The following is a 26,469-nucleotide window of genomic DNA, read 5'->3' on the forward strand; positions in this document are numbered from 1 at the left end:
CACACCTTTTTATTCTATCGAGTATTGATTATATTATATTACTGAACAATTTTACAAACTGTGGTTTCTAATTGAATAATATAAATTTGATTCTGATGAGTTCACCGATCATATTTACCACTTGATTAATACATAATGATTCTTATTACTTCACTGATGATATTTACTAATTGCTGATTTCTGATTGAATTTGCTGATGTACAGCTACTGATTACTCATGTCTGATGTCTGATGACACGCGTAACAATGACACGCAATCACAGAGTTACCGCTACCTGCTGCCACATGCAACTTCAGTGAAGCCCGGACCACCAAGAACCTCCGAGACCCTGCAAGAACGCGCAAGGATGGAAGGGAAGTGCTCATTCGCTCATCTATTGTTACATGGACTCGATTGACTTACCGCGCGCCCTTCCATGTACATATGCTTCCACAGAGAAAACGCTAGGCCTACGGCTTGCGACTACCTGCAGACTACCATCCTCTTCATGTCTGTCACGGCCTGCACTCTGCTGATTCGCTCAGTAAGCTAATTTCGAGTTTAACCTCAGCAACCCCATAAGGAAATCGAGTAAGAGGGCGCATCATGTGCAAGTCCACGAGGCGTCGACAACGGGAAGCTATCGTAGCAAGCCGACAACCATCCTGGCAGGAGCAAAAAGGGTCGGCTCCTTCCATCTTATAGCCGCACAAAAGCGTTCTCTGACCTGCTGACATTCAACAGGCGGCTAAATTGCATCAAGAGGGGACCCAAGACGTTGCTTCCGGTGAGGATACGCCGAGCTTACGTTGGCAGTCTTGCCACATGCTGTCTCTGCCAAGGGGGGCGCATGTGTGGAAGGCCCACGAGCTGGTGCGCCTTGCTGAAGAGTCTCAAGCAATGAACGTTCAGCTGCTGCGTGTCGCACGAATTATCGACAGGTGGCAGTGCTGACTTGTACCTCTCGATCTGGAGATGGGTAAGAGTAGCAGACGAAGACCCCGACGTTTCACAGCTATCCTCCTGCGTCTGAGATATCGAATGACCGAGCGTTGCACGTGTCAGCACGACCTTGATGCCGGGCAAAGGTCAGCGGCCAGAAGTCAGCGATGATACTAAATCGCTTTTGACCAATGCTGAAGAAAGAGCAACGAGATCAAAAAGGTACTAAGAATCACAGATCAGCAATCAGACCCGCATCAGGGAAACGATTGTGTGAAGCCGAGATAGATCATTTGTGATTTGAATCTGAGGTTGCACTTTCGCCAACTACATGCAATGCATTGCGTCCAACCGGACCTTTGCGCATGCGCGTTCCCTGCCATCTCTGGTGCGAGCCTAACCATACGATGGTGTATATGGACGCCTAGACGAGCCTCTTGAACAGCTTCCTGAACGCCATGAAAGAGCGACAGAGCAATTGTGAGTGTGCCTTGTTCATTTGATGGGGGGCGTAAAATGCAACTCACGGCGCTGTGCACTCTGATGCGCAGTGGGCAAGGTGGACTGTAGGGGTATGTACATCGCTCGTTAGTCAAAACTCAAGCTCGATGGACGTAGGTGCCCAAGCTGAAAAGGAAATGCGGCTCACAGCTGCAGCGGGCAGTGTGGAGCAATAGAATTGGAAGGGTCAATTCAATATTGAGGAAGTCAATTTAAGGGCCATACGCACAATTCCTCGATGCAGTCCTCGCCCTTGAATCCCTTGCCCTCCTGGACTCGTGATTGGCACGCATCAAAGTGATGCTTTGCTGGTGCGCAAGCCTTTGAGTTTTCGCAATCTGCCGGCCAGAGGAAAAAGGAGTGGTAAAGCCAGAAAAGAAAATAGCTGATGTTAGTTTCTGCGGCTCTTCCGTAGAATCCTAAGACGGAAGGAAGCGCACCGGCGTAGATGGTCTCTTGTGGCTGATCGAAGCAGGTATCATGGTAAAGAATCAGGGTTCAGCAGAGGCTAAAATGATGCGTGCTAGACACTTTTTCTCACGTCTTCCGGCTCGTCATCATCCTGGATCGGGCATAACACTGTCAGCTGGTCCGTCCCTTACGAGGCGATCAGTGCAGCGAGTATTTACCTCCTCTTCCTCTCCAGAGTCTCCATCCTCCCCCTCTCCCTCCTGTAAGCAGAAGAGCTAGTCAGCGATCATTGTCAAGAGCTTCCCATACCAGGCGCTGGCTACAGCCCTCACCTCAGCGTGCGCGACTGGGAAGAAGGACGAGATGAAGGAAGAGATGCTGCCCATCAGGCTGCTCTCCTCCAGCGCGGAGACAGCGCTCGTAACGGACGAGGAAGACATCGTGCTCTGTCTGGGGCTCTCGAGCGGGCAAACTGCGCTGTCGACTGTTTGCTGCGAGTGCGTACAGGTTGCTTTTGAGAGATCGCTGGTGAGCTGACGAGAAGAGTGCAACTGGTTGCCGCCGCTGGCGGTCGGGCTCGGGATGCTCGGAGCAGCACTCAACATACGATCCACACACCTGGAGATGCTCGTTGGGATTTACATGTTGTTGACCCGCACTCTCAAGTCTTGACTGCTCCAGTTACTATGAATCGCACAAGCGAAAATGCAAATTATTCAAACATTCACCTATGATTCAAATGGTGCCAACCCTACTTTGCTTCCGACTGCTGCTCAACTTTTTTTTCGGCCGAGATACGTCCGAGAGTAAGTCATGCCGCTCCTCGCAATCTAGACATTGAGGGGTCGCGATAGTATGCAGTCCTCGCACAGGCTCGGTTCAATCCACAAATAATATATGTGGATCCGATACAATTGTATGATCTCTACTGCATTGACATGGAGCAAGGTTTTTTGAGGCATTTGGAGAAGCAGCTCTCCAATTCGGCGTGAGTGTTCAGACGTGGAAGTAGTAATACGTTGTGCTCAGGCTTGGGGTTGAGTTTGAAGAGGGAATATATTTGCCCCGCCGGAACGTAGGTGCACGCTGACGAGCAGCGAAAAGTCGTACAGGGCGTACCGCATGCTGATTGTCATTTCCATGCCCTTAGACCACCGACCGCATGGCCGGCGATAGGAGGAGGGCGGCGTCGACAAGCGCTGCGCTTCCTGTTGGAACGGAATTTTCTCCATCTGTAGCGGCAACCGGATTAGGGAATATATCAAGGAGTACCAGCAGTCACGTCGCAAGTGGTGCTGCAACGACGAAACCAAGCCTAGGACAGCAACTCTTACGCACTTTCCGACAACGGCAGTCGACAGTTTCTGCTCAGACGATTTCCGTCAATGTGGGCTCGTCGAGATCTGCGCCGTCCTCAGCTGCTCTCTTGAGTGCAACGGCTTCGTCGGCTGCAGCTTTCGATGCCTTCCAGACTACCGCGGATCTGCATGACTTCGCAAGCGCAGATGCCGAGAAGATCGCTGCATTTGTCCCAAAGGACGCCGGGGCTGCCGAAGCGCTTCTGGGCGACATCCGAACGGCGCTCCCCTTGACACAGCCGCAGAGCGATGAAGCAACATCAGTGATCTGCCAGAAGATCCTCGCCTTGACCGTCGCTGTCAAGACGAGCACAACCTTCGAACAGCAGCAGCAAGAGCAGCAAAGCGACGAGGCGTCCGAAGCGATCGCAGATACCACAGTGCAGCCTTGCCTTCCGAGCCTCAGCAGCGTTTTCCAACTATGCATCATCTTGTTGGACGGCGACGCGCCGCTCAGTAAGCTGCACATCTATACGGCAGACCTGCTCACGGCGTCAGTCAAGCTTGCCGACCTATGCAGCTCACATGGATCAATGAGCCGCAGCGTCTCTGTCGGCGAAGCCGTTCTGGACCAAGCTGTCGGAAAGGTCGTCCTTACCACGATCGACAGAGCGTTGTTCTATCGCCTGATCTGCGGTCTCTCCCGTTCGTCTTCAGGCGCTTCGCCCTTCGAATCTATGCAATCTGCCGATGGCGTTCCAGCACATCATGTGCGTGCCGCTCAGCTGCGGGCATTTTGCGTGCTGTCCCGCGATGGAAGGGAGATGGTGGCATTCCCCGGCCTTATCGGCTTGCTTAGCGAGTGGATGAATTCAACTTGGGTAGCGTTGCTCGCTGCGCGTGTGCGCATGCGCTTGCTAGCTACTTTAGAAGATGAAGGTGCGAATTTGAGGGACAAAGCGGACCTTGCCAGTGAGCTGACAGTCAAGGAGTGGAACTTCCACGCCATCCTTGAGCTGGTCTCCAACTCCTTTAAGTTCAGCTTTGCCAGGATACCGCTTGGGAACATTCAGAGCACTCTACGAACGCTTTGCGGACTTGTCATGCCCTTCGAAGCCCCAAAAGACATCGCCACAGCGCAGGTAGTGCCTTCCAGCGAGCAACCTCTGCCTGCTTCTCAATCGCGGCCCGTTCTCTCTTCGCCACTATTGCGGCCGCAACGTCGAGCAAGGTCAAAGGAGCGAAAGCCGCTGACAGAAGGCTATTCGTACTACGGCCTGGAGCTCAACTCTTCTGAGAGCACATCCCCAACAGATACGCCGCGACTTACCCCAAGGATGAAGCCGCAGACGTTACCAGACTCAGGGCCCGAACTCGCATCACCTCCGCGCCAGAAGGCGCCAGCACCGATCGTTCTTGCTACCCTTTCCCCTTCTACAGTGGCATCCAACCCCTTCGGTGGCAGTACTGACGGCCGCACGAGCAGTGTCTGTGCATCCAACGCAGTAGGTGAGCTGAAAGAGGAGGCAGCATCCATTCAAGAACTCGATCCTTTAATCGAGTTGCACACCGAGGATCTGCGGGCCATCTTCAAGGTGCTCGACTCGCTTCTGCGCTTCGGCCTTGTCCCGCCACAGAGTGTCTCGCCAATCGTCCTGATGCTCTGCCGCATTCTGGGCCAAGCGGAATCAGCCGATGCTTCTGGGAAAGAGAAGGCAAAGTCAGTTCGATCGGATTGGCGGGAGCAAGCACTGCGGATCCACAACAACCTGCTGCGAAGCCATTATGCCAATTCTGCCGTCAGGACGGTCGTCGACACACTTGCCAAGCCGACATCCAGGAGTACCTTGGCGAACATCGACAAGCCGCTCTTGGTCGGTGGACTGCGCTTCCTTCAGTCCGCCGCCCAGTATATCGACGATCTTGCAGAAGAGGCAGTACATTCACAGTTGCAAACAGCAAAGCCATGCTCTGGCGCGGGAGCACAAGAAGATGCACTGGCACCTGCCTTGAGCCTTCCAATCGTCATGCCCGCGCTGCGCGGAGCTGTGCAGTTAGAGAGCGATGATGTTGATCTGGAACTCATCAAACTCTTTTTCTTCATCACGCGCGGGAGAAGCGCATCAGCGCCGAATCGCGCCACCTGCCTGGCTCCCACTACCACGATGGATTGGGACAATATGCTCGAGCTTACTGCCATGGCCAAACGGCATCTGCAAGCGATTGGCTCGTCGCTTGGGACACCTTCCTTCTTCCCCCAAAGCGGCGAGAAATCCAAGCAGGTGAAGCAAATATCAAGTGATGCCAAAATTGTCAGCCCAGTAGTCACGGCATTTTTGCAGTTCCTTTCCAGCAGTCGTTTCGCTCGTCCAGGGCAGAGTGGATCACAGGCAGATAGCAGCAATCAGTCTTTGGCGATCCCTTGGTCTAGGCGGCTGGCATCGCTGATGCTCAGCCTGTCACCGCTGCTTCCGGACGACAGAGTGACAGATCTGGTGGACTATTACTGGTCGCAGCATCTCTGTCTTCCTTGCACCACTGATTGGATTGCCAACATCAAGGCTCTGCTGCAAGCTATCTTCTATCGGTCCGACGGCCTGGCGCAAGAGTTTGGCTCTACACCGGCCCCAAACGCAAGGCAGCGCGTTGTCTCCCTCGTCTTTGAGCACGTCTATGTCGCCGTTTTTGATCTTCCGCATCATAGAGCGAACCTTATGCTCAATGTGATCCTGCCGCTTGCAACTGCGTCCTTCGGGATGGAGAACGATCCTGCAGTGCATTCCAAGGTCAGAAGCTCGCTCGTCGAAGCAGCTGCATCGGCTGGCGCCGCGGAAGAAGTGGTCAGGCTGCGAGAGGACGGCGACGAGGATCAACCAGCCTTGTCGGGTGACTCATCGCTGGACGACAACTCCAACGTCTTCAATGCAGTTCGAGAGCTGCTGTCAAAGCTTGTGCGCAGTGTTCCACTGCCCAAGGAGGACCGAGTTTTCTGCTTGCACTCCGCTAACCGTGCTACCGTACCCAAAAGCGTCCACGCTACCCTCGATCTCATCGCCATTTTCAATCGCATGGCATTCAGTGCGCCATGGACACTATCGTCCGCGCGGATGGAAGCGCCTAACAGTGTGCATGTTGGTGAAATCTCTGCAAGAAGGCATTGCGTATTGCTCTTCCGCGACCTTGTCCGGATCATCGAGGACCCTGTCATTGAAGGGAAGGATCAGTCTCAAGGGCGTGTACCGATCGTTTCTCGACTGTGCGCATTACAGTGGGCATTGCGACTTCGCACGGACCGGAGGCATCGCCTGTATGTCCTACAAGACCTCGATGACTACATCGAGCCGTATGCTCGCATGCTGGGTAGGGGCCGAGGCATTCACGTGGCGACAACTGTGCGCGACGAAGCGCCTGCTCGGGCTGGGCGCGCCACCGAACGTCCGATAGAAGCAAGTGACCGCTCCAAATCACGAGTCAGAGAGGAGTCCCGCGATCGAGGACGCGGCAGAGGGGACGACGCACGAGAGGATTCTCGAAGGGCTAGGGAACGCAGTCGCGCACCGCCTCCTGGACGAAACGTCGCGGATAAGCCTTTACATTGGCATCTTCCTCAGCGCGTCTTGTTCGAAATGCCACTGGTGTCCGTCCGTAGCGACATTGTCTCAACATACATCCTGAAAGACGCTTCGTCGCCTAGCGCCGAAGAGCCGCCGAGCGCGGTTCCTCTACCAATTTCTGAGCTGCTCAGTGCGATCATATCGATCCTTGCCGATGAGCAGGACTGGGACCTGGTCTCGTACGTCCTCTGCCATCTGCCATTCCAACTCGCAAATCGATATCTCTTTTGTGGTCCACGTGCGCAGGACCAGGTGCTAAAGCTGCGCCAGCTACTCTGCTCAAAACTGCCCAGCTCTAGCCTCTGCTCCAAAGCCACACTGCCGACTGAACTCAGGCGTACCGACCTCATTGCTGTCGCCTACTTTACTCTGCACATCCTCATCAGCTATCGCACTCTCTTCACGCGATCGCAGCAAGACGAGATGGTAGAGTCATTCTTAGCAGGACTCAACAAATCCCAGAACACTGCCAGAGCCTGTGTCAAAGCTCTTTCAATTGCAGCGTTTGAGCTCCAAAAGTCGTTCACTCGCCTCCTGTCTGGTGGCCTTGTGAAGCTATCGACTGTCATGTCCTCAACGGCCATGAGCGTGCACATTCTCGAACTCATCGTCTCGATCGGGCACATGCCGGCTTGTCATGCGAATTTCACGGAGGCTGACTACCGCCGGGTATTTGGTATTGCTTTGCAGTACATCCAGTACCATCAAAGCCCCGCAGCCTCGTCGCGCGAAGACTTTAGGGCCAGCCCAGCAGCGTTCGCGCTTTCGCAGTACGTGATGATGATGGCGTATTACAGCCTAGCTCTGTGGTTTATGCTGCTTCGCGTCAGCGAGCGACCAAAACACATGCATGCCATCGCTCGTGGTCTAATTTTGGCCAATGAAGGGCGAGAGAAGATCTCGGATCAGACCGAGACCATGTTCGACTTCCTTGCACGAGCCACGCACGCAAATGCACAACCCAAGCCTCGACGCTCCTTCATCAACTCGGTCCTGATGGGTCCGTCATCAGTAGGCATTGGCAGGCCAGGCGTGAAGGATGCCACTCGCATCACAAAGTCGTGGCTGTACGGCCAATCGATCGTCACGTTCACTTCGCTCCATCGCAAAGGCTGGGTGGAGATCGTTATCAGACGACCGTCCGGCGCCACCGCGATGCTATGTAAGCTGGAGAACGAGGATGGCGTACCAGCAGTGGATGATCTGGACGATGCTCCCGAGATGCTGATGTCGAATCGCGACCCGGAGCGACTGTCGAAACCGGTCATCAAGGCCCCGCCCATACCAGTGCTGACTGTGCAAGAACATCTTCGTCGAGGCTTATCGACGCAAACACGACGACTTGCTGGGCCTGCCAAGTTCGGACTCGGGAAGCGTCCCCGCGCCCTTTCAGCTGACGCAGGCGCTGAGATTTTCTCTCGGAGAGACCAGCTTAGTGACGCTGTGCTCAGCCCAACAGTGCCCAGCAACGATGCGACGGTATCGTCTCCATATCAGGGCGGAGAGAACAAAGTCACTCGAGCGATGAAAGAAATCATGGAGAGTGCTTTGAGGGTAGAGGCAGAATCACAGCCTGCAAAGGGCAAGCAGAAAGCAGAGAAGGAACAAGCGACGGGCACCAACAAGACCAGCGTTGTTGCGATGACTGATCCCAGCTTCATCGCTCTGCAACTGTCGTCCTATCCGGACATTGATCTCAGCCGCGCACCTCTCATGCTCCCTGATGAGCCAGCGACAGACAGAATGATCCGTGCTGTCGACCTCACTCCAGTCGTCGACTTCCACAAGATTGGCGTCCTGTACGTCGGCAAGGGCCAGAACACAGAGAAGGAAATCCTGGGCAACAGACATGGCTCTGCTGCCTACTCACGCCTACTGTCGAGGCTCGGAGATTTGATCGTGCTGAAGGAGCAGCAGGATGTCTATATTGGAGGTCTGGATCGATCGAATGACGAACATGGCCCCGTGGCCTATATCTGGGGAGACGAGATCGCGCAGATCGTCTACCACACTGCAACGCTCATGCCCAACAAAGTCGAAGATGCCGCTCACCGAGCGAAGAAGGCGCTCATTGGCAACGACTGGGTCCACATCGTCTTCAACGAATCTGGCGAGGAGTACAAATTCGGCACGATCCCGAGTCAGTTCAACTACGTCAACGTTGTCATCTCACCAGACTCGCGCGGCGGTGTAGAATTTGGCTCAGTCGCAATGGACGATGTTATCTTTTGTGAGTTGGAAGGCAAGCACTCTAAGTGAACGTGCTGGATCGTGAACATGCTGGACGATGGACGTGCTGGACCGTGTGTGCATCATGCTAACGCGCAAGCCCCACTCCCCGCTTGCATTTACCGTTCGAAGATCGCGTGTCCTTGCAATGTCGGCCGGGTATGCCCGCTTTCTCCCCTGTCGGTGATGGTGTCATGGTCTCCGAAGACAATCTTGCAGACTTTGTGCGGGTGCTCGCGCTTAACAGCAACCTGATGAGTCAAATCTACCTCGACACCGGCGAGTCGATGCAGCCATACACGAGTAGTGAGTCGTGATGGCGCGCCATGCTATCTTCTCGCTTACTAGAAGAGAATTGTGCTGATTCTACGACCTTGGTTGTGCCTCCATCTCCGTGACGAAATAGACTGGGTCAGCCGCTTGCACCATCTGACGCGCTTCCGGGCACAGCTGGAGGCAAAGCGAGCGCAGACGAAGGCCAAGGACGAGAAAGAAGCTGCTCCTATGGATCCACACGAAGCCATTACGCGTTTGTTCTAATGAGTAACCAGCCCGATCTCATTCACGCCCGTCGCAACCTTGATGCAAATACTTCCCGCGAACAGATGCAGCATGTAGTCAACCTGCTACCATGTATGTGCGTGTCGAGTCTTGATAATCATTGACGCTCAGCCCAAGATGATCTCGTGGAACCTTTGCCACCACCCAAATGATTCAGCTCATCCCTTGCAGCCGCCTGCTGACCCGAGACTGTAACTCCTCCCTGACATACCTCTAGACATTCTCCGCCACGACAGCGGCGTGCATACCCACTTTGCGGTTGGCTGACTTCAGGTCGATCCTTCTGTCGGAGATGCGCAGACAGCACTCGATGATCGTGCGCGGCCGGCGGGTGTACTCTAGCGCGTCGTGGTCAAGCGGAAGGCCTGGATAGAGCCGCAAATCGACAAGAGCAGGTATTTCGACGGTCAGAATCGAGGCTTCAGCCAGGAAAGAACCGAGTTTGACGGCGTCTTCACTCGCGGTAATTCGAGGGGCCCAACGGTAATCAAGCACGATAGCATGCGGTGGCATGTGCCCATCAAGGTTGGCATGATAAGGTAGTAGGCACAAACTTTCCTGCACGCTGGAACGAGCCTTTCCGAATCTGAGGGCTCTTCAAGGTCGAGATGGTTGCGCACCGAGCTGCTGGGCCGAGCGCTGTCGTCCGTATCTGCTCTAAAGATGGTGCTGTTATGACAGGTGTCGTTGCGAAAGCTTATGCTGCTGCTGAAGTTACCTTTGTTGGATGTTTATGCATCGCTGTAGATAGTTCGCATTCTGTGTTTGGACAGCATGCATCAGTCTCCTTCGATGCGAGTCGAGTGTGCGCGACCGACGTGAAATCCATCGCTCGTACTGGTAAACACAGGAAGACGGGGCGCTAGGGGTAAGAGTAGGGCTCGGATACATGGCGCAGGAGATGGGAACTGCGACAGAAAGGAAATGCCGCCACTCTCGTTCTCTGTACCGTGTCGCTCGTCGTAGCGGCCGTTGCAGCGGTGTAAGGACCACCTTGAAGCGGGAGCTGAACAATGCGCAGATTGCTTTCTGGTGGGAGAGAGGCGACGAAGATGTCTCCGCCCTTCACGGCTCGCAATTGCTACCGGATTTGCACGTCCTGCTAGCTATGTTTTTAATATTTGAAAACTTCATCAGCTGCTAGTCTGGTCTGACATGGGAAGCGAAGCCGGGTACGGCCATTGTCATCGATAGCGTTGTTTCCATCAATTGTGTCACGCGTATCCATTCGTGGCGGGACGGGGAACAGCGCCCTCAATCACGTCCGCGCACTCGCAATTTCGGAGCCTTGGAGTGCAGGGAACCGCCGGCGCCGATGCCCACAAGCCATGTCCATCAACGACGAAGAGGGAGGATCAGACCAGCGTGATCAGTCTCTCGCATCTGTGATCAGAGTATCGTTATAATCCATCAACTTTTATGACCAACAATACCCAAAGCACCTTCCTGTAGGCTATATTTATGCTGCGCCCCTGTGCAAGTGACAGGAGGAATAGATTGACACGGGGCTTTAGGGTTGTTGCAAACCGCCTCGGATCGCATCGCTCTCCACGCATCTCCCTTGATGCTCCTCTCAGTCGCACCACAGATGCGAAGCTGTAAAGCTGAGCTGCCGATGGAATGCACCCTCCAGTCGCTTGCAGACTCCTCCCTCTGTCCGTTGCCAGTGACGGGCTTGAAGCACATCAGCCAGGTGGGCAGGGCTATAGAGCGTATAGTAGCGGCATTCCCTTTCTCAGTGCTTGCAGCCTGCGTCCAGACATCGCCTGCGCCGCCAAAAAATATATATCCAGATCTACGAACGGCAGCAGTGGTCTGCGTACTTCATCAGTACTTTACTCAGCCTCGCTCACCATCACCCTTCGCGGCACTCGCACGCTCCAAGGGAAGCTCAGTGATTGAAAGACATGGCATACAACTTCAATCGGCCCACAACGAGTGGAGTCTACGGTTCCTCGTCCTCTTCCTCCAACCAGCAGGGCCCCGTCGGTGCACTGACCACGCTGGCAGAATGGGCCGCCCGCAATCTCGACGCCGAAGCGCCGGCGACCAAATTGCAAAGGCTGGTTGGTGCGTGAAACGAGACAGAGCCCGAGAATCCCTGCTTGAATCTCTCTTACAGATTCGAAACGAGTGGCCAGGAGCACTGGCTCAAGGAGGCGGGTAGATAATTGCTGACATTCACATGGCCCTACCTGGAACACTCGCAGACCGCGCTTGTGACCCATACCTAGGCGAACCGAACTTGGCACTCAATCTCGAAGTAGCAGACTATGTCAACAGGAAAAAGGCGAATACGTGCGTACTTCTGGAATCAAGTTGAACTGTTGTCTGAAGTTCATGTTCGAGGGAGAGGCTCATGTCAGCTTCCACTTTGATCCACACTGTTAAAGACCGCGCGAAGCAGCGATAGAAACCGTGCGAAGAATCAATTCGCGAAGCCCGCACATATCCATGCTCGCACTTAGCGTGAGTTGCTTTAAAGGTGCTTCGCACAAACAGTGATTGGGCAGGACCATTGACGTGTTCATCTCCACGCTGCCTTCACCCGACTCATTTCTCTCGACCTCCTGATCTTGAATATGATGCCAACAAATAGCTACTAGACATGCTAGTCAAGAATTGCGGCTACGCTTTCCACCTCCAAATAGCGACCAAAGAATTTCTCAACGAGCTCGTCAAGCGCTTCCCTGAACGTCCGCCGCTCTTCCTCTCGCCGTATCAGTCCAAAGTGCTTGAGCTGATCCACGAGTGGAAGCTGACGATTTGCATCACGAGCAAGCACAAGGAGGATCTGGTGCATATCCGCGATATGCATCGTCTGCTGAGCTATAAGGGTGGGTAGCTGGTTTGGAATTGACCTCATGTCGCCTGAGCATACTCAGCTGACTCTCGAGTCGTTGTTCTCCGCATTTCCTGCAGGGTACCGATTCCCAAATGTAGATACGCGCGCTTCGTCGGTGTTGAACCCGGAGAATGTGAGTTGATGGCCTACGAATCATACTACTGAATCAAATTCTTCACCTTATGTCCAAGCGGCTGACAATTGTTTCTATCTTGTCTATCTTCTTGATGAATTGGCCCATCGTAGAATCTGAAAACGCCTGATGAGCTCGAAGAAGAGGAACGAGAAGCGCAAGCTGCCAAGCTGCAAGAGCTCATCCGGCGTGGGCGGCCACAGGATCTGCACCAGGCGCAGGAGCTGATGAAGATCATGTCTGGCGCCGAGCCGGAAAGCAAGCCTGATTACAAGGCGCAGACAACCAAGGAGCTAGATAAAGTGCAGAGCAAGGCTGTGCTGCTCAATGACATGCTCAACCAGGCGAAAGAAGGGGAGAGATTTGTCAAGGACGATGCCTATGATGTATGTTGCGCGCGTGCGGAGTGTAGTGTGTATGTCACACTGTCGAGGTGATGCTGATATCCTTTCTTTTGGTGATTAGCAAATCTGCACACAGCTCAAGAGCGTACAGCCGCGATTACAAAAATGGATTTCTGAAGTGGAGGAGGAGGATGAGAATTCGTCCATGGGTGAGCAGAACGGTCTTCATCGCACTTTTCAATGGTCCAATTCATCCTTCTCACACATTCTATTCAATGGTTGCCGCACCACTACGCAGACCGACTACTGCTGATCAACGACACGATCAATCAGGTCATCGCGCGCTATGCAAGTTACGTTAAGGGCGACTTCAGCGCGACCGTCTCCATCGATCCGTCCATCGACCCAAGCAAGGGCGGCGCTGACGCTGTGCCGACGCCCAAAGTCACCGACCTCATCTCTTTCGACTTTGACGACGGCGGAAACGCGTCGGCGTCTGGAACTAAAAGCGCAGAAACGGGCTCTAACTCGCTCATGGATGACTTTGCCTCCTTGCGCTTTGATATTGATGCCGCTGGGTCTGCTTCTTTGCAACCGTCCCAGCAACAACAGCGGAATGGCGCAGGCTCATCTGCGGCGCCGCTGCTGGACCTTTCGAAAGTCAGCAGTCAGCCGACTGCAGCGGGCATGGGAGGTGTTTTGGGGGGCATTAGCCTGCCGATGAATGGTGGTGCCGCTGTCGCTCAGCAGACACCGATGACCGCCTCGCTCTTCGGCAGCTCTAGCTCGACTTTCGCGCTCCAGCAGCAGCAGCAGCCTCTGCAGCCGAGCAAGCCGGCGGCAAGCGGCGCTACTGCTCATGTCCCGCCAAGCGCAAATACGAGAGCAACAGCAGCAGCCAAGGCGGCTGATCCCTTTGCTGGCTTGGATGATATCTTCAAGTGAGAGGGAACAGGGAGAGGCACGCAGAGATCAAAGGTGATTTGCGGAGAAGTGGTGGGCACGGCACTGGCACGATGAATACATGATGAGCATGTACGCATTGGTATACTCTACAAATGCATTGACTTGCAGGGACTGCTATGTTGTCGGCTCCTGTCAACTGCTTGTCCCTCAAAGAGATTGAAACACTACCCAAGGGCCTCAGGCTGTCCTTGCCCCTACCTTGGCTAGCGCTTCTCACATCAAACCGGAGGTGGACGGAGAATCGTTGGTTGTGTGTCTATGTACATCATCCTTTCATCCATTCCGCGTGTGCATCCGCTTTTGCTTCACAACCCACCCTTTGAGAGCAGGTCGCTGCGCAATCAACCTTCTTCCCTCTCGCTCCCTCTTTTCACAAGCACTCATCAGCGTACGGCAGCTTGTGCACGTCGCCAACCACGACGGTCGTCGGCTTGCTCTTGAGCAGCTTCTCGGCCGCCTTGGACAGAGCGGACGCGTCGACTTTGTCGAGCGCGCTGAACACGCTGTCAAGAGTCGAGACACTGCCGGACTCGAGCAACTGGCTGCTAACAGCCTCGTGGCTCGCCGCGCGGCCCTCGAGCGTAGCAGCCGCCTCGAACTTGGCCTTGGCGACGGCACGCTTGATGTCGTCCACTTTGGACTGGCTGGCGATCTCCTTGAGGGCGTTCATGGCCGACTTGGCGACAGCGGCGATGCGCTCGTGCGGTGCGGAAACGTGGATGCCGAATAGGCCAGCGTCGGAGAAGCCAAGATTGAACGCTGAGACAGTAGCGCCGGGTGCTTGTGCAGAGATGGCCGAGAGCGGAGACTGGCCCTTCGACCACTTGACAGAGCTCTCACCGCCGAGCAGGGAGCGCAGGACGGCAAGCTCGGGCGAGGCGCCGTTCGCGGCTCCCTCGAATGCAAGGAAAACGTGGCCGAACGAGGCGCGTGCGGACGAGTCGTGGTGCGCGGGAGCATACTGCACGCGGTGCTCACCGCCGTAGTAGGTGCTAGGGGTCTTTGTGGTCGAGGCACTGGATGCGCTGGGGGACAGCGGGGCAAAGTGCTGCTGGACAAGCTTGGCGAGCTTTTCGCTCTCGATGCCCGAGCCGAGAACGGCGAGGTTGTTCTTGGCCAGCACGGACTTGGCGTAATGCTGCACATCGCTGTACGAGATCGGCGACGAGTGAGAGGCGAAGAGCGACGCGCCGAGGCCCCTGTTCCGGTAAGCAGTCGAGGTGAGCTGGTCAAAGCCGCTGACCAGCGGGTTGGCAGCGGCGAACTCGGCGTCGCTCTGGATCAATGGGACAACAGACTCGCTGTATTCGTGCCTAGCGAACTTGGCCTGCGAGACGGCGTCACCGAGGACCTCGACGAAGAAGTCCCTGAAGAGGGGGAAAGACAAGGGTGATAGGTGTGAGGGCTCCGTTTGAATTCAGTCATGTGTGCGGACCCAGCAAGCTTGCTCACTCGTCTCCTCGCAAAAAGTCTGCGGTGAGCAGGATGTGCTCTTTGGTTGTGCTGGAGGAGAAGAAGCCTCCATAGAGCTCTGCTTCTCTGATCAGGGCCAATGCCGAGCGCTTGTGGTTGGCTTTGAAGAAGAAGTTCTTGAGGGCATGTGCGACACCGGGCGACGACTCGTACCTGGGTCCGGCCTTGATGGCGACAGTGATGGTCGTCGTTGCGCTGCCATCATCAGCGGCGGCAACCTTGATCGAATCGGCCGAGGTGGTGGTGAAGCTTCTCCGTGCAGCAATGCCACCAACGCTACTGCTGCTACTGCTGACGCTGGCTCCTGCTAACCGCGCAACGGCGGCGACGAGGCCGCGCGACGAGGCAGGCGTCAACACTGAACGTGCCAGCGACATGGTCTTTTGCTTTCTCCCTCGGCTGTCTGCGGCACTTGAAAGGGATAAGGTGGAGTGGCAGAGCCTCAAGTAGCCAACAAGCGTGCTATGAGGGATGGACCTCGATGAGTTCTTCTATCCATTCATCGCCCAGGATGATCACAAGCGTGTGTGGTCTTCCTGCAGCGAACTCTCTCTTGCCTGCCCACAGTCCCGGTCCACGCCGCTGGGCGCCATCTTGTAAATCCATGCACCATACACCCCCAAAGCCGCCCAGCGGTGGGAAAAAAGAAAGAAGGAACATGCCAGAAAAAAACGAAAAGAAAGAAAGCCTCCACTCTCCAGCTCGCGAAGGATGCCAGAATGAAATGACAGGTGTCTAACAAGCTTCAGCTTACACCTCGTGGAGTATATCAGCCTCTGAAGCCAGGTCCATAGGGAGTCGAACACTTCGAGCTACAGAAAGCTGAGATACAGGAAGGAGCGCCGTCTCATTTTGAAAGCGAGAGAATTGAGAAGCTTGAGGGGGAACTTATCCCTAAGGAAGCGAGCACCACCATAACCAGCATGTCGAGCAAGTGGGATCAACCAGGTGCTGGCGGAGGGGCTGCGGCTGGTGAGTTGCTAAAGAAAGAGAGCTGGCGCTATGTCCATCTAGCTTGCTTATTATATGCTTGGGCAAGGCAAGAAATCGGACTGACCTTCTTGCTTTTACTCGCATGCCACAATGGCCCACAGCCGCTGCAGCCGCTGCCAAGATTGCAGCGCAGTACGCAGCCGCACCTGGCAGCAGTACATCCGGCAACGCAGTTGGGACAGGCGCACCACGCAGCAGCAGCAGCAGCGCAGGCGCGTCAGAGCGCCGTCGCAACGGGCCAGAAGAGCCCGAGTTCTTGCACAAGATCGAGATCAACGACCAACGCAATCGCTACATGCTCACCAAAGGCCAGACACAGCAGTCCATCCTACGTGAGACGGGCGCATCCGTCACGACCAAGGGGACTTGGTATCCGGACAAGTCACTCGCCACTGCGCAGGATCCCCCGCTCTACCTCGAGGTGTCCGCGGTTAACCAGGAGACGCTGGACAAGGGCATACGCATGATCGCCGATCTGATGAAGCAGGACGTTCCACAGCTCATCGAGGACCGCGCAGCGAAGCGCCTCGAGTGGGAGAATCAGGCACGGCCGAAAGATACCGGCTGGCAGGGAAAAGGCGAACGGCGCAAGTGGCCCGAAGAAAAGGTCTTCATCGGCCTCGAATCGCTGCGCAACTTCAACATCCGAGCCAAAGTCGTCGGACCTGGTGGCCTGTTTGTCAAGTACATCCAGAGCGAGACGGGAACGCGAGTACAGATCAAAGGCATCGGGAGTGGCTTCATCGACCTCGACACCGGGCGCGAGAGCGATGAACCTATGCACATTTCCATCAGGTCAGTCGTTCGCTTGCCTGGCTCAACAGTGCTTCCCTTTCTAGGTCTCCGTCGTGCTTGTAAATGCTGATTTTTTCCATCCTTTCCGCCCTCATCTTTGGCTCTCAACTTTCACGCGACATAGCGGACCGGACGAGAACATGCTCGTAGAAGCAAAACGACTGGCCGAAGACTTGCTGGAAGTAGTACGTATCGAGTACGGCAAGGCACAGCAAGCGCTCGGTTTTCCACCACAACAACATCAGCCATACGGCAATGGCCCATATCCGCCGCAGCAGCAGCAGCAGTTGGGTGGGTATGGCACTGGGCCTCAGCAACATTATGAGACCGTTGGCTATGGGGGTGCACAGCAGCCGCCTCTGCCCACGGACGGTGGAGCGCCACCGCCGCCGCCACAAGACGATGCGCCGTTACCACCGCCTGGAGGAGGATCCGGCTACGCAGGTGCACCTGGTGGCTATGGCCAGCGAGGGGCACATGACTCTTCTCGCCAACCATCCTTTACGCCCGCCAGCTCGAGCGCGACACAAGCGACACCAAACCCCAGCAGCAGCACACTGCCTGTAGGATTATCAAGCGCAGGGAGTGGAGCGGCGGCAACTGCTGCACTTTCGCCGGAAGAACAGGCCCTGGACAAATACTGGAAGGACTACATTACGTGGGAGAAGAGCTTTGTTGAGTACCACAAGCGCTTGCCGACGGTGGAGGAGGGGAAACAAGAAATACCGCCGCAGTACAGATAGTGACACCAGTTTGTATCATAGTCAGAACTGGACAGGGACCCACACAGATGCTTTTGAGCGAATGTGTTCAAGATGTGCACCCTTGTCTTCTGCATCGTGCTCTAACACTTCAATAGATATGGTACAATCACAACTTCGCTTTCTTCTGTTGCTGCTCTTCCTCTTCCTCCTCGTCCTGTTGGTCCTGCTGCTTGTCAACAACAGTCCCGTACTGAAAATCTCGCAGTCCAGCAATCGCACGTCGTCTAATCCCTCTCACAACCAAGCCTCCTCCGTCCGCCTTTGTCCTCGGCGAGACGAACAACCTATTCTCTGGTTGCACCGCTCCAGCAGTCCCCGTCTTCTTTGCGGTGCTGTACGACAGCCCAGCGACGGCGGCTTGGTCGCGGCTCTGATCGCGGTCACCGGGCAAGCACAGCGGGAAGGTGAACGGCTGGTCTTCCGTGTCTTGCTCCCACTCCCCGCTTGCTGTGCGCGTCGGCATGGCGACATTGGTGCCAGCGCGTGGCATTGGATGAGGCTCGATCGCCGTCACGCCTGACAGCATATCTTTCGCTTGTATGCGCCAATCCTCCGCCGGCACAAACGGCGGCTCCGTGTAGGATACCCAAGGCGTCTCCGTTCGCGATGGGGTGGAAGAAGATGGGTTTTCCTTATCAGCATTTCGCGTATCCCAGGCAAAGCTCCGTCCCTCTGGCCTGTGCGCTTCTTCTTCAACGGGAGTCGCCGCTTTCTCCCCGCTCGATGATGATTTTGGCAGCGTGGAACAGAAATTGAGGGGCACGATTCCTTTGAGGGAGGGACCTGCTTCCATCGCACAAGCAAGGTCGGCAAGGATCTGAACCGTTTAACGCAAAGTATGGTTGTTCAACCAGATGGCTAGTTGAAGTGTTCCACGCAGGCCGTCAAGATACACTCACATAGAACTGCGGAGGGAAGAGGACAAACGTGTCTTGCAAAGCCTCTTGCACAAGGGTCCCCGGGGTAGTCAGCTTCAAGCTCGTAGTCTCTGTGCCGTCCGCACTGATCTCCACCACAGCTGCTTGCCCGCCCGCAGTGGGTTTGTCACCCTGCTTCGCGCCAAATACATCCACGGCGTCAAGAACGGTAATGAAGAAGTGCGCATCGAAGCGCTTGGCTGGTCGGACGACGGATCGTGGGGTGATCCAGTTGCTGTGGTGTGAAATTGGCGCAAGAGGGGGAATGCCTTTTGATGAGCCTTGCGATTGCAATGGAGAGCTGGAGGGATCTGCAACGGCCGATGCAACGCGTCGGAGCAATGCAGGAAACACGGAAGCATCGTTGTGCACCTGGAGCGGGCAGCGATAGCATAATCACTCGTCAGTGGCACCGCGCCCGCTGACCCTGTTTGCCATGCGCCACTCACTTCCTCTCGGAATTTGGCCCATTCTTTGCTGGTCATGCCCACATCCTTGTGGCCAATGGCCCTAGACCGAGGCGGCCCTGCGGCCCCAGCCGATGATGAGGTCCTAGTTCCCGGAACGAGCAATAAGCCTGTCTCTTCGAAGGTCTCCCGGAGGGCACAAAGCTTGAGGGCAGCCATGTACCTCGCACCGTCCTTTTCCATCGTCAACGGAGGTACCTTGAGGGCATCCTCTGCGCTTGGCGCATTGAACGGGTCATCGGTCAGGTAAGGCGTCTCATCTGCAAGGTCGAGCGCACCGCCGGGGAAGACGACAGCAGATCGGAAGGACGAGCCGTCACGCGCTGACCGCTGCAGCATTACTGTCTCATAACGGTTCGGAGACGATGAGGTGGGGCAGAGAACGATGAGACTCGCTGATGGAATCGGGGTCATCGGCGAGCCTTTTGGGCCCGTATTCTGGTCCGAAGGACGGTTGCCGCGGCGCACCGAGGCACTCGTTGCTGGCTTTCCCATCTTGACCGAAGTAAGCATATCTGGTGCGGCGCTGCTGTAATACACGCAGGAACCCGAAAGCGAGCTTCTTGGGTAGATATCTACTGGCCGCCTGGTGTGTCTTGGTGAAATGGCCTGCCCAAAGAGTCCTCTATTCTTGGCGGGGTTGCAATAGCAGCCAATTGGGGCGACGCCGCGGAGGAGCATCACTCACGCGAGAGTTGGCTCTTGCTGCTCCGTTTGATCGATCAGCAGGCGGCGTCCAGGCTCAAGCTACAAATGTTGGCAATGCAACGAGAGAACACGAAGTGACAACCTAGATGGGAGCGATAATGTCCCCGCCAAGTCGTATATAGCAGCACAATTCACGAGCAAAAACAATCTAACTCTCGGCTGTACCGGCTATATCTTCCCTGATAAGAATGCCGCGACCGATGGGAAAGAGCATACGCCGCGGACACTGCCAGTCTCAGTATGCCACCGCTGTACACCAACAGTAAACATAGTAAACTTGTGAAGCGTCACGACTCAAGTATCGAATACTGCAAGTCGCAACGCGGACAGAAAGCTCGGGGACATGGCATGCATCAACGAGCCAGGGCCAGTATCAGCTGCTCATCCAAGACCGCTGCAGCGTATGCAGCTTCTGCTCTGCGCGGCATGATTGCAAATGAGGCGAAAGTACATGCATGCTTGAACCAACTTCGAAAAACTACCAATTTTACTGCTGCTGCTGCTAGTGTGAGGGCGGCCCACCAGTGAACGAACCAGCTCCACCATGATGACCTCCACCACGTTCCAGAGGTGCACCTCCTCTGCCACGCTCCTGGCCTCGGCCCCTCTGCCCTGGCTTGTTCGGGTTGGGGCACATGTTCGCAAAGTGACCCAGCTCGCCGCACTTGAAGCATAGAACCTCGCTTAAATCCTTCAAGAATTTCCTCGGCGGACGGCCACCCGGTCCTCCGGCGCTGGCGCCTGCAACTGCCCCATGTCCGCCCGCACCTCCATCGAATCCGGCACCATTGAAAGGAGGAGTGCCGCGTATGACTTGCTGTTGCTGCTGCATTTGTTGGGTCATGGCGAACGAAGTGGCAGCATTGGCATTGCCAAATCCTGGAATGACACTGAAGGCATCCTCGCCGCCTGCTGGACCAGGTGTGCCGAGATCCGAGCCTGACTGCGAGGGGGTTAAGCCTCCTTGCTGAGCCAGATGTTGAAGGCCCGGGGGAAGTGTCGGGGGCGGCATTCCTTGCGCTGGGGGCATGCCAGACTGTGATATCTGCTCACCACGTTGATTGCCCCACTGCCGCGCACCCCCTTGCTGCGAGAAGGCATTCATGCCAGTCCGTCGCGAACCTTCGTGGTCGTCTGCTCCCGTCATACGGTGGTAGTCACGACCTCCCATCTCACCGCCAGTACCACCACCTGGACCACTGCGATACGGCTGGCGGTCACGCAAGTGTGGCGGTGGCGCGAAAGCTTCTTCTGCTGTCATCGGCCGCACCGTCTGGATGAGCGAATTGCGGCGCGATTCGACAGATGGGCGCGAGACCTTTGGATGCCCCCTCTGGCAGTCTTTGCCTTTTGGACAGAAGCCTGCGAGGTAGTGCGGGCAAATGACGCGGCGAATGTGCTTCTTAGGGCAAGATGGACCTTCAGGTTTGAAGCAAGGATCGTTTCGGTCATCAGCACTTTTGGCAGCAGTCTGTATGAAGCGCGTATCAGACTTACCTTTCTGGCAGAAACCCCGGTTGTACTCTTCGCATTCTCTTCTCTTCGTCTTGGGGTCCCGGTGCAGGTACAAGCACTCTCTTTCAGTTCCACTGCTCATATCGCAATATCCAAAGGTAGCGAAGAATCTGCATTCTGGCATGGTCCGCATATCGTACTCGTGCAAGTAATCACAGCCGTCACCCTTCTTGCAGAGTCCGCGCAGCCAGTGCTTGCAGACTGTCCGTTTGGTGCCATCGCGATTGTGGGAAGCCGAAGAATGTGGCGGCTGAAACAGCGGGACATGTCGCTTTGGGCATGCATTGCCTAGCGGACACTTTCCTTCCTTGAGAAAGGTCGGGCAAATGGTCGATTCTGAATAGGAAGGACGTCATCAGCACTTTCTTCCCTGCATAATTTCAACACAACATCCAGTGTCGCTCCCTTCAGACTCACCGTGATCTAGTCGGAGCCCTTGCTCCTGCTTGACATAATCTTCGAATGGAAAGGTGTTGTGATGCCAGTCTTGGTGCAGTGCCTGCTGCAATACATTTACGAGTCGTAAGCTCGAAGCAGTCGGCGGCGCAATCGGTACGGGTACGCTCTGGCCTTCCTCGGGCTGCGCAGCTTCGGTGACATGATGGGCGATGCCATTCTTTCCTATGTCTCTCCATTCTCCATGCGATCGCTTTTGCTTTTTGTTTGCATATCTCCCAGCATCTTCGCCATCGTCGTTGGCGTGCGCACGGCGCTGCGCCCCTTCAGCGTGAGCCATTGCGTTGAGCTGGTCGTCCGCGTCAGCAAGTGGGGTACGGCACTCTACACAGCCAATTCGGTCATCAAGTAGAAAGGCTGAGCAGGTCAACGTTGACGCTCCCGTCACATGTCACGTTGAGAAGAGCAAACAGGATTGAGGAAGGAGAGGTGAAGGGTAACCAAGGTCTGTGTCTGTATAATGTCTTGTGCACTATCCAAAGCCTGCAAGGCTTCCTCCATGCGGCAGGAGAATCAAAATCCAATGACGAAAGAGATACGGGGATTTACACATATACTCCGGTGTCTCTAGCTATAGAATCCCGGGAGAGACCCGCAAAGCCCCGGAAGTTAGAGTTACGTGCATGTAAACTGCCTCAGTGCCGGTCCTCGCTCCCCTCCTCTCCACCGCCCCTAACAACTTTTACCTCCAACTTGTTTGGACTGGATCAGCATACACATGTTCATCAACACCAGGTTGCATTCCGGCTTCAAAGATACCGAACGACTGGCCGCAGCAGGCACGCGAGCCTCTTCAGGATGTCCGAGAAGAGGAGATCTTTCCACCTGCAGTCTTCGCAGAGCCGCCAGCGGCTGCCTACGCTCGCCGAGGTCCTCGCGCGGCGGACCGCGCCTCCCGTTGACCTTTACTGCTTTTACCTCTTCCTGCAGCGCGAAGGTGCTGAAGACTCGCTCGACTTTTGGCTCGACGTACAGCAGCACGAGAACCTATGCCGAGCGTACTTCAAGGACCTGAGGAAGAGCGGGCGAAGCGTCAAGGATGACTGGCCGGGATACTGGCGAGAAGCGCGGGAGCGTGGGAGCATCTACAATAAGATCAACGGTGTCGACGAAGACATTATCAGTGCGGACGCTGCCGTGCTGGAGACGGGGGCGCTAGGCCAGAAGAATGCTTCCGGAGAAGAGCACGAGCAGCAGCACAGGGGCGACTTCGAGTCGGCTGCGCAAGAGGGCCAGCAAGGCACGGTGGATGAGTTTGGGGGGAATCGGCCATCGACGAGCATGTCCCATGGCCCTCGTTTCCCCGGTGATCCAGACTTTCCACCGCAGGCGACCCGCTCAGAGCGTCGGTCCATGCTGGCAAAGCGGGCATCACTCGCACCGACCGTCATTTCACGCAATGCAGCGATCACACGCACAGACCTTATCGCTTCAGCAGAACGCATCTACGCGCGATATCTGCTGCCAGGGTCAGAGAAGGAGATTTATTTACCCTCAACGCTGAGGATCAACAGCTTCCCGATCTCGAGCAATGCGCTTCCCCACCCACAGGATGAAGAGAGTCAGCAGGCGCTCGCCAGGGTTCCAGACATGTTCCATGCTCCGAAAGAGTGCGTCCGCACAGAGTCTCAGCTCTTGACGACATCATAACGAGTGAAGGCGACTGACAAAATCATCTTCCCTTCTGCGCAGATACGTCTTTCGGACGATGGAGGCGGACATTTTCCCTCGCTTCCTGCGTGCCAAGGCATTTGGCAACCTGACGCCCATTTCCTCGCTCGTACGTCTCATCCTCGGCTTATTAGCCCTTTGGGCTGCATTGGCCACGGGGTTCAGCTTCATTTTCCTCGATGTGCACAGACAGAAACGGCTATGGGTGAGTTTGCCATTCTTAAGCCATTAGAGCATGCAAATACTAGTATGCGCGCAGGGTCAGCGCTGATACAGTCTGCGATCTCCTCGTGCGCTGCTTACCAGGTTATTCTGCCATTCTCAATCGCGGTCCTTCTTCTCTTTTCACACCAATACGAGCTGGACCCGCTCCTCGTCATTCTCTTCTGCCGATCCGAAACAACACCGTTCAAGACGATTAACATCCACGAGCGCTACGTCCGCAGCTTGCTGTATAAGCGCGCTCTCGGCATCCTTGCCCTCGTCACGCTCGTCACTTCTGTCCTCACTGTCATTTTCGTCTTCGTCCCGGGCCACCGGCTGTGATGCGTGCCAGTCGGAGTAGCAAGAGTCCCCCGCCAGCACCGTGATGCAGACATCTCCCAACTACGCACGTTCCTTTACTGTTCAGTCATACCCGCCACCTCACCTTGTATGTATTCACGGGCACGCAGAAAATGATAATCGGTCGGCTTGTTCAGGAGTGTCTTCAAACTAATGAGCCAAAAAGGTGGGCTGCTGCATATGTCTCCTGGCAATGCGTATGCGTTGCAACGTGGGGAGCGAGATGAGCGTACATAAGACCAAAGAACGGGGACAGTGTATAGACTGTACGTCTGTGTTGATTCCAAGCTTTTACGCTTATTCCCTTTTGCATGACCGGCGGTGAGTGCAGGCGTAGTGTGAGTGAACAGTGAAGAAAGATGCAAGTTATACCAACAAGGATGTGTAGAGAGCGAAATCGAAAGTGAATAAAAGTAGACGAGGCGAGCGATTCTAATTCTGACTCGCAGGAGTCGTCTGGATTTCGAATGTGTGGGAGAGATATGACTCGTAGTCGGCCTCCTTGTCCGCGTCACCAAACAGCTTTCGCACGCGCAGCAGCAGCTTGTATTTTCCGTCGGGGATCGTGAGCGTCGAAGTAGCATTGTCCGTCGAAACCGTCGGCTCGAGTTGGACGCTGGAGATGCCGCTGACCGCGTCGCGCGGGGCCCATGCCTGCCTGAGGATGTTGCCGACCGTCTTGATGGTGCTGTACTTCCGACTGCCGTCGCTGGCCGCGGCAACGGTGCGCGCGTAATGGGATTCGTGGGCCGAGGGCGTGTGGAGATCGGCGTGCTTGCGGCTGACCTTGGTGAGCGCGTCGCTGCGAAGCTGACGGCGCGTGGCCGGCGCGGACGAGGAGCCGTCGTTGATTGGCACCGTCGGCTTGAATTTAGTGTCGGCAGAGATGAGGTCGACGCTCTCAAGAGCGGAGCCGAGGCGCATGCGCCAGTAGAGCGCGGGGGCGTCGAGTTTGCCTGATGAGTCGTTGGTGAAGGTGAAGATGTGCGCGTCATCGTGGATGATGTTACCCTCTGCATCGGCGAGCACGGGCAGCGGCTCGCCAATCTCCTCGCTGCTCGTGTCGAGGACGGCCTCAGTGTACATGTCTTCATAGACGCCCATGTACGGCACCTGGACCGTGCCGTATTCCGGGCTGCTGGTGGAATTGATCTGAATGTAACCGCTGTAGATGGGGATGTCATTCTTATTGAGGCCCTTCGGCGGCTTGAACGTCGCGCTGAACATCTTGCTCGAGCCGGGCGAGAGGCTGAATTTGGTCGTGCTGAATTCGATGTGGGCAGCGTTCTTGACGACAGGTACGGGGAAGAGCTCAAAGAAGCCGGTTGACGGGTCCATCGTGTTGAGCGTGGCGGCAGGTAGGTGAGAGACCTCGTACGTCTGCTTTTTGGTGCCCGAGTTGGTGATGGTGATCTGCTGTGGCCCCTTCTTAAAGTGGCGTGTGTCATTGAGCGCAATGCTGCCGGGCGAGACGGTGGTGGTGTGGAAGACGGCGCGGTTGACGTCGATCAGGCCGCCGCCCTGCTTGACGACCGTGTCGTGGAAGGTCGAGTTGACCAGCTCGACCGGGTTGGCAGTGGAACTGAAGATGGTGCGGAGCTGCGTCGCACTGGCGGACTTCTTGCCCTTGATGCTCTTGTACATGGCTGAGCTACCCGCGACAAACGGCGTGGCCATCGAGGTGCCAGAGATGATTGCGTACTCACCGAGCGCGATGGGCCATGTGCTGAGGATGTTGCCGCCAGGCGCGCTGATGCCGGGGTAGATGTCATTCTCCCACGTTGGCGTGACGGTGGAGAAGGAGCTCATCGTGCCGCCCGTGTTGGTGTCGGCCGTCGTGACAGGATGCTGGTGCGAGAAGTCGAGCTTGATCGGGTTGCCCGCCGCGTACTGCGCCTTGAGGTAGAGCCCATCATCGCGCGTGAGTGACGCGACCTGCTGGCCGTCGATTGAGGCGGCGACATACGTGATCGAGGCAGGGTACGGGGTATTGTACACGAGCACATACTCGCCACCACGGTCGGCAATGTTCTGGAACTTGGTCACAAAGGTGCACGTACCGCGGCCGACGACGACGACCTTGCCGGTGTAGTCGGTCGTAAGAGGCAATGCCTTGCACGCGTCGTCCATCACGGATGGGTCCGTAGTGACGGGTACAACGGGTAGAGTCGTTGGGTCGCCTTTGCCAAACGTCCAGGGCTGGCCGGTTAGGGTAACGATCTGCTTCTGTTCGCCCGACGCGCCGACCGTCTCGGCACTGTAGCCGACGAGCTGGCGGTTGTCCACGGATCCGACGGCGGTGACGGCCTTGCCAGTGGCGGG

At 55.9% G+C, this 26,469-nt stretch overlaps 9 protein-coding genes across 9 annotated transcripts; 4 read left to right on the forward strand and 5 right to left on the reverse strand.

The window, feature by feature from the left end:
• Nucleotides 1-1,200: 1,200 nt before the first annotated feature.
• K437DRAFT_258831 (Non-heme 11 kDa protein of cytochrome bc1 complex) lies at nt 1,201-2,442 on the reverse strand (the record flags this gene model as incomplete). Its single annotated transcript, XM_013385778.1, is given in 8 exon segments — nt 1,201-1,371; nt 1,450-1,486; nt 1,639-1,640; nt 1,653-1,761; nt 1,864-1,885; nt 1,965-1,985; nt 2,053-2,094; nt 2,167-2,442. The coding sequence occupies 8 exon segments, from the start codon at nt 2,437-2,439 to the stop codon at nt 1,347-1,349; spliced, it is 531 nt and encodes a 176-aa protein (XP_013241232.1). The 3' UTR covers nt 1,201-1,346.
• A 122-nt stretch (nt 2,443-2,564) lies between these two features.
• K437DRAFT_264412 (uncharacterized protein) lies at nt 2,565-9,909 on the forward strand (the record flags this gene model as incomplete). Its single annotated transcript, XM_013385779.1, has 7 exons — nt 2,565-2,640; nt 2,779-2,822; nt 2,985-8,976; nt 9,108-9,281; nt 9,382-9,504; nt 9,581-9,612; nt 9,754-9,909. 7 exons carry the CDS (start codon nt 2,565-2,567, stop codon nt 9,907-9,909), a joined length of 6,597 nt encoding a protein of 2,198 aa, XP_013241233.1.
• Nucleotides 9,910-11,140: 1,231 nt separating this feature from the next.
• Nucleotides 11,141-13,803, forward strand: K437DRAFT_275855 (VHS-domain-containing protein; the record flags this gene model as incomplete). The annotated part of the gene is made up of 8 exons (XM_013385780.1): nt 11,141-11,606; nt 11,747-11,834; nt 11,930-12,005; nt 12,136-12,373; nt 12,459-12,514; nt 12,628-12,900; nt 12,980-13,067; nt 13,157-13,803. Exons 1-8 carry the CDS (start codon nt 11,444-11,446, stop codon nt 13,801-13,803), a joined length of 1,629 nt encoding a protein of 542 aa, XP_013241234.1. The 5' UTR covers nt 11,141-11,443.
• Nucleotides 13,804-13,908: 105 nt separating this feature from the next.
• K437DRAFT_239164 (putative QCR2-40 kDa ubiquinol cytochrome-c reductase core protein 2) lies at nt 13,909-15,767 on the reverse strand. The gene is made up of 2 exons (XM_013385781.1): nt 15,277-15,767; nt 13,909-15,191 (listed from the first exon to the last, which is right to left on the reverse strand). Exons 1-2 carry the CDS (start codon nt 15,672-15,674, stop codon nt 14,195-14,197), a joined length of 1,395 nt encoding a protein of 464 aa, XP_013241235.1. The 5' UTR covers nt 15,675-15,767; the 3' UTR covers nt 13,909-14,194.
• Nucleotides 15,768-16,067: 300 nt separating this feature from the next.
• Nucleotides 16,068-17,931, forward strand: K437DRAFT_258837 (uncharacterized protein). Its single transcript, XM_013385782.1, has 3 exons — nt 16,068-16,269; nt 16,392-17,085; nt 17,210-17,931. Exons 1-3 carry the CDS (start codon nt 16,221-16,223, stop codon nt 17,826-17,828), a joined length of 1,362 nt encoding a protein of 453 aa, XP_013241236.1. The 5' UTR covers nt 16,068-16,220; the 3' UTR covers nt 17,829-17,931.
• Nucleotides 17,925-20,048, reverse strand: K437DRAFT_258838 (uncharacterized protein). Its single transcript, XM_013385783.1, has 3 exons — nt 19,216-20,048; nt 18,749-19,138; nt 17,925-18,666 (listed from the first exon to the last, which is right to left on the reverse strand). The coding sequence occupies exons 1-3, from the start codon at nt 19,912-19,914 to the stop codon at nt 17,956-17,958; spliced, it is 1,800 nt and encodes a 599-aa protein (XP_013241237.1). The 5' UTR covers nt 19,915-20,048; the 3' UTR covers nt 17,925-17,955.
• Nucleotides 20,049-20,358: 310 nt separating this feature from the next.
• K437DRAFT_275859 (uncharacterized protein) lies at nt 20,359-22,318 on the reverse strand. The gene is made up of 3 exons (XM_013385784.1): nt 21,874-22,318; nt 21,439-21,792; nt 20,359-21,360 (listed from the first exon to the last, which is right to left on the reverse strand). The coding sequence occupies exons 1-3, from the start codon at nt 22,190-22,192 to the stop codon at nt 20,444-20,446; spliced, it is 1,590 nt and encodes a 529-aa protein (XP_013241238.1). The 5' UTR covers nt 22,193-22,318; the 3' UTR covers nt 20,359-20,443.
• A 329-nt stretch (nt 22,319-22,647) lies between these two features.
• K437DRAFT_239172 (regulator of G protein signaling) lies at nt 22,648-24,285 on the forward strand. Its single transcript, XM_013385785.1, has 3 exons — nt 22,648-23,522; nt 23,605-23,788; nt 23,890-24,285. The coding sequence occupies exons 1-3, from the start codon at nt 22,711-22,713 to the stop codon at nt 24,127-24,129; spliced, it is 1,236 nt and encodes a 411-aa protein (XP_013241239.1). The 5' UTR covers nt 22,648-22,710; the 3' UTR covers nt 24,130-24,285.
• A 28-nt stretch (nt 24,286-24,313) lies between these two features.
• K437DRAFT_193963 (uncharacterized protein) lies at nt 24,314-26,469 on the reverse strand. The gene has a single exon (XM_013385786.1). It carries the CDS (start codon nt 26,275-26,277, stop codon nt 24,580-24,582), a length of 1,698 nt encoding a protein of 565 aa, XP_013241240.1. The 5' UTR covers nt 26,278-26,469; the 3' UTR covers nt 24,314-24,579.

The sequence above is a fragment of the Tilletiaria anomala genome (assembly GCF_000711695.1).
Source record: "Tilletiaria anomala UBC 951 chromosome Unknown K437scaffold_97, whole genome shotgun sequence".
Taxonomy (NCBI): domain Eukaryota; kingdom Fungi; phylum Basidiomycota; class Exobasidiomycetes; order Georgefischeriales; family Tilletiariaceae; genus Tilletiaria; species Tilletiaria anomala.

Coding starts and splice junctions, on each gene's coding strand:
- K437DRAFT_275859 (XM_013385784.1), bottom strand. CDS start 22,192: ATGGCTCACGCTGAAGGGGCGCAGCGCCGTGCGCACGCCAACGACGAT. Junction 21,793..21,873: donor AGGGCTCCGACTAGATCACG/GTGAGTCTGAAG, acceptor CTTCCTATTCAG/AATCGACCATTTGCCCGACC. Junction 21,361..21,438: donor CCGGGGTTTCTGCCAGAAAG/GTAAGTCTGATA, acceptor TCAAACCTGAAG/GTCCATCTTGCCCTAAGAAG.
- K437DRAFT_258838 (XM_013385783.1), bottom strand. CDS start 19,914: ATGCTCCTCCGCGGCGTCGCCCCAATTGGCTGCTATTGCAACCCCGCC. Junction 19,139..19,215: donor GGGCCAAATTCCGAGAGGAA/GTGAGTGGCGCA, acceptor TGCCCGCTCCAG/GTGCACAACGATGCTTCCGT. Junction 18,667..18,748: donor TCTTCCCTCCGCAGTTCTAT/GTGAGTGTATCT, acceptor TAAACGGTTCAG/ATCCTTGCCGACCTTGCTTG.
- K437DRAFT_193963 (XM_013385786.1), bottom strand. CDS start 26,277: ATGGACGACGCGTGCAAGGCATTGCCTCTTACGACCGACTACACCGGC.
- K437DRAFT_239172 (XM_013385785.1), top strand. CDS start 22,711: ATGTCCGAGAAGAGGAGATCTTTCCACCTGCAGTCTTCGCAGAGCCGC. Junction 23,523..23,604: donor ATGTTCCATGCTCCGAAAGA/GTGCGTCCGCAC, acceptor CCTTCTGCGCAG/ATACGTCTTTCGGACGATGG. Junction 23,789..23,889: donor ACAGACAGAAACGGCTATGG/GTGAGTTTGCCA, acceptor GCTGCTTACCAG/GTTATTCTGCCATTCTCAAT.
- K437DRAFT_258837 (XM_013385782.1), top strand. CDS start 16,221: ATGTCGAGCAAGTGGGATCAACCAGGTGCTGGCGGAGGGGCTGCGGCT. Junction 16,270..16,391: donor TGGCGGAGGGGCTGCGGCTG/GTGAGTTGCTAA, acceptor AATGGCCCACAG/CCGCTGCAGCCGCTGCCAAG. Junction 17,086..17,209: donor CCTATGCACATTTCCATCAG/GTCAGTCGTTCG, acceptor CACGCGACATAG/CGGACCGGACGAGAACATGC.
- K437DRAFT_239164 (XM_013385781.1), bottom strand. CDS start 15,674: ATGTCGCTGGCACGTTCAGTGTTGACGCCTGCCTCGTCGCGCGGCCTC. Junction 15,192..15,276: donor GACTTTTTGCGAGGAGACGA/GTGAGCAAGCTT, acceptor CCCCCTCTTCAG/GGACTTCTTCGTCGAGGTCC.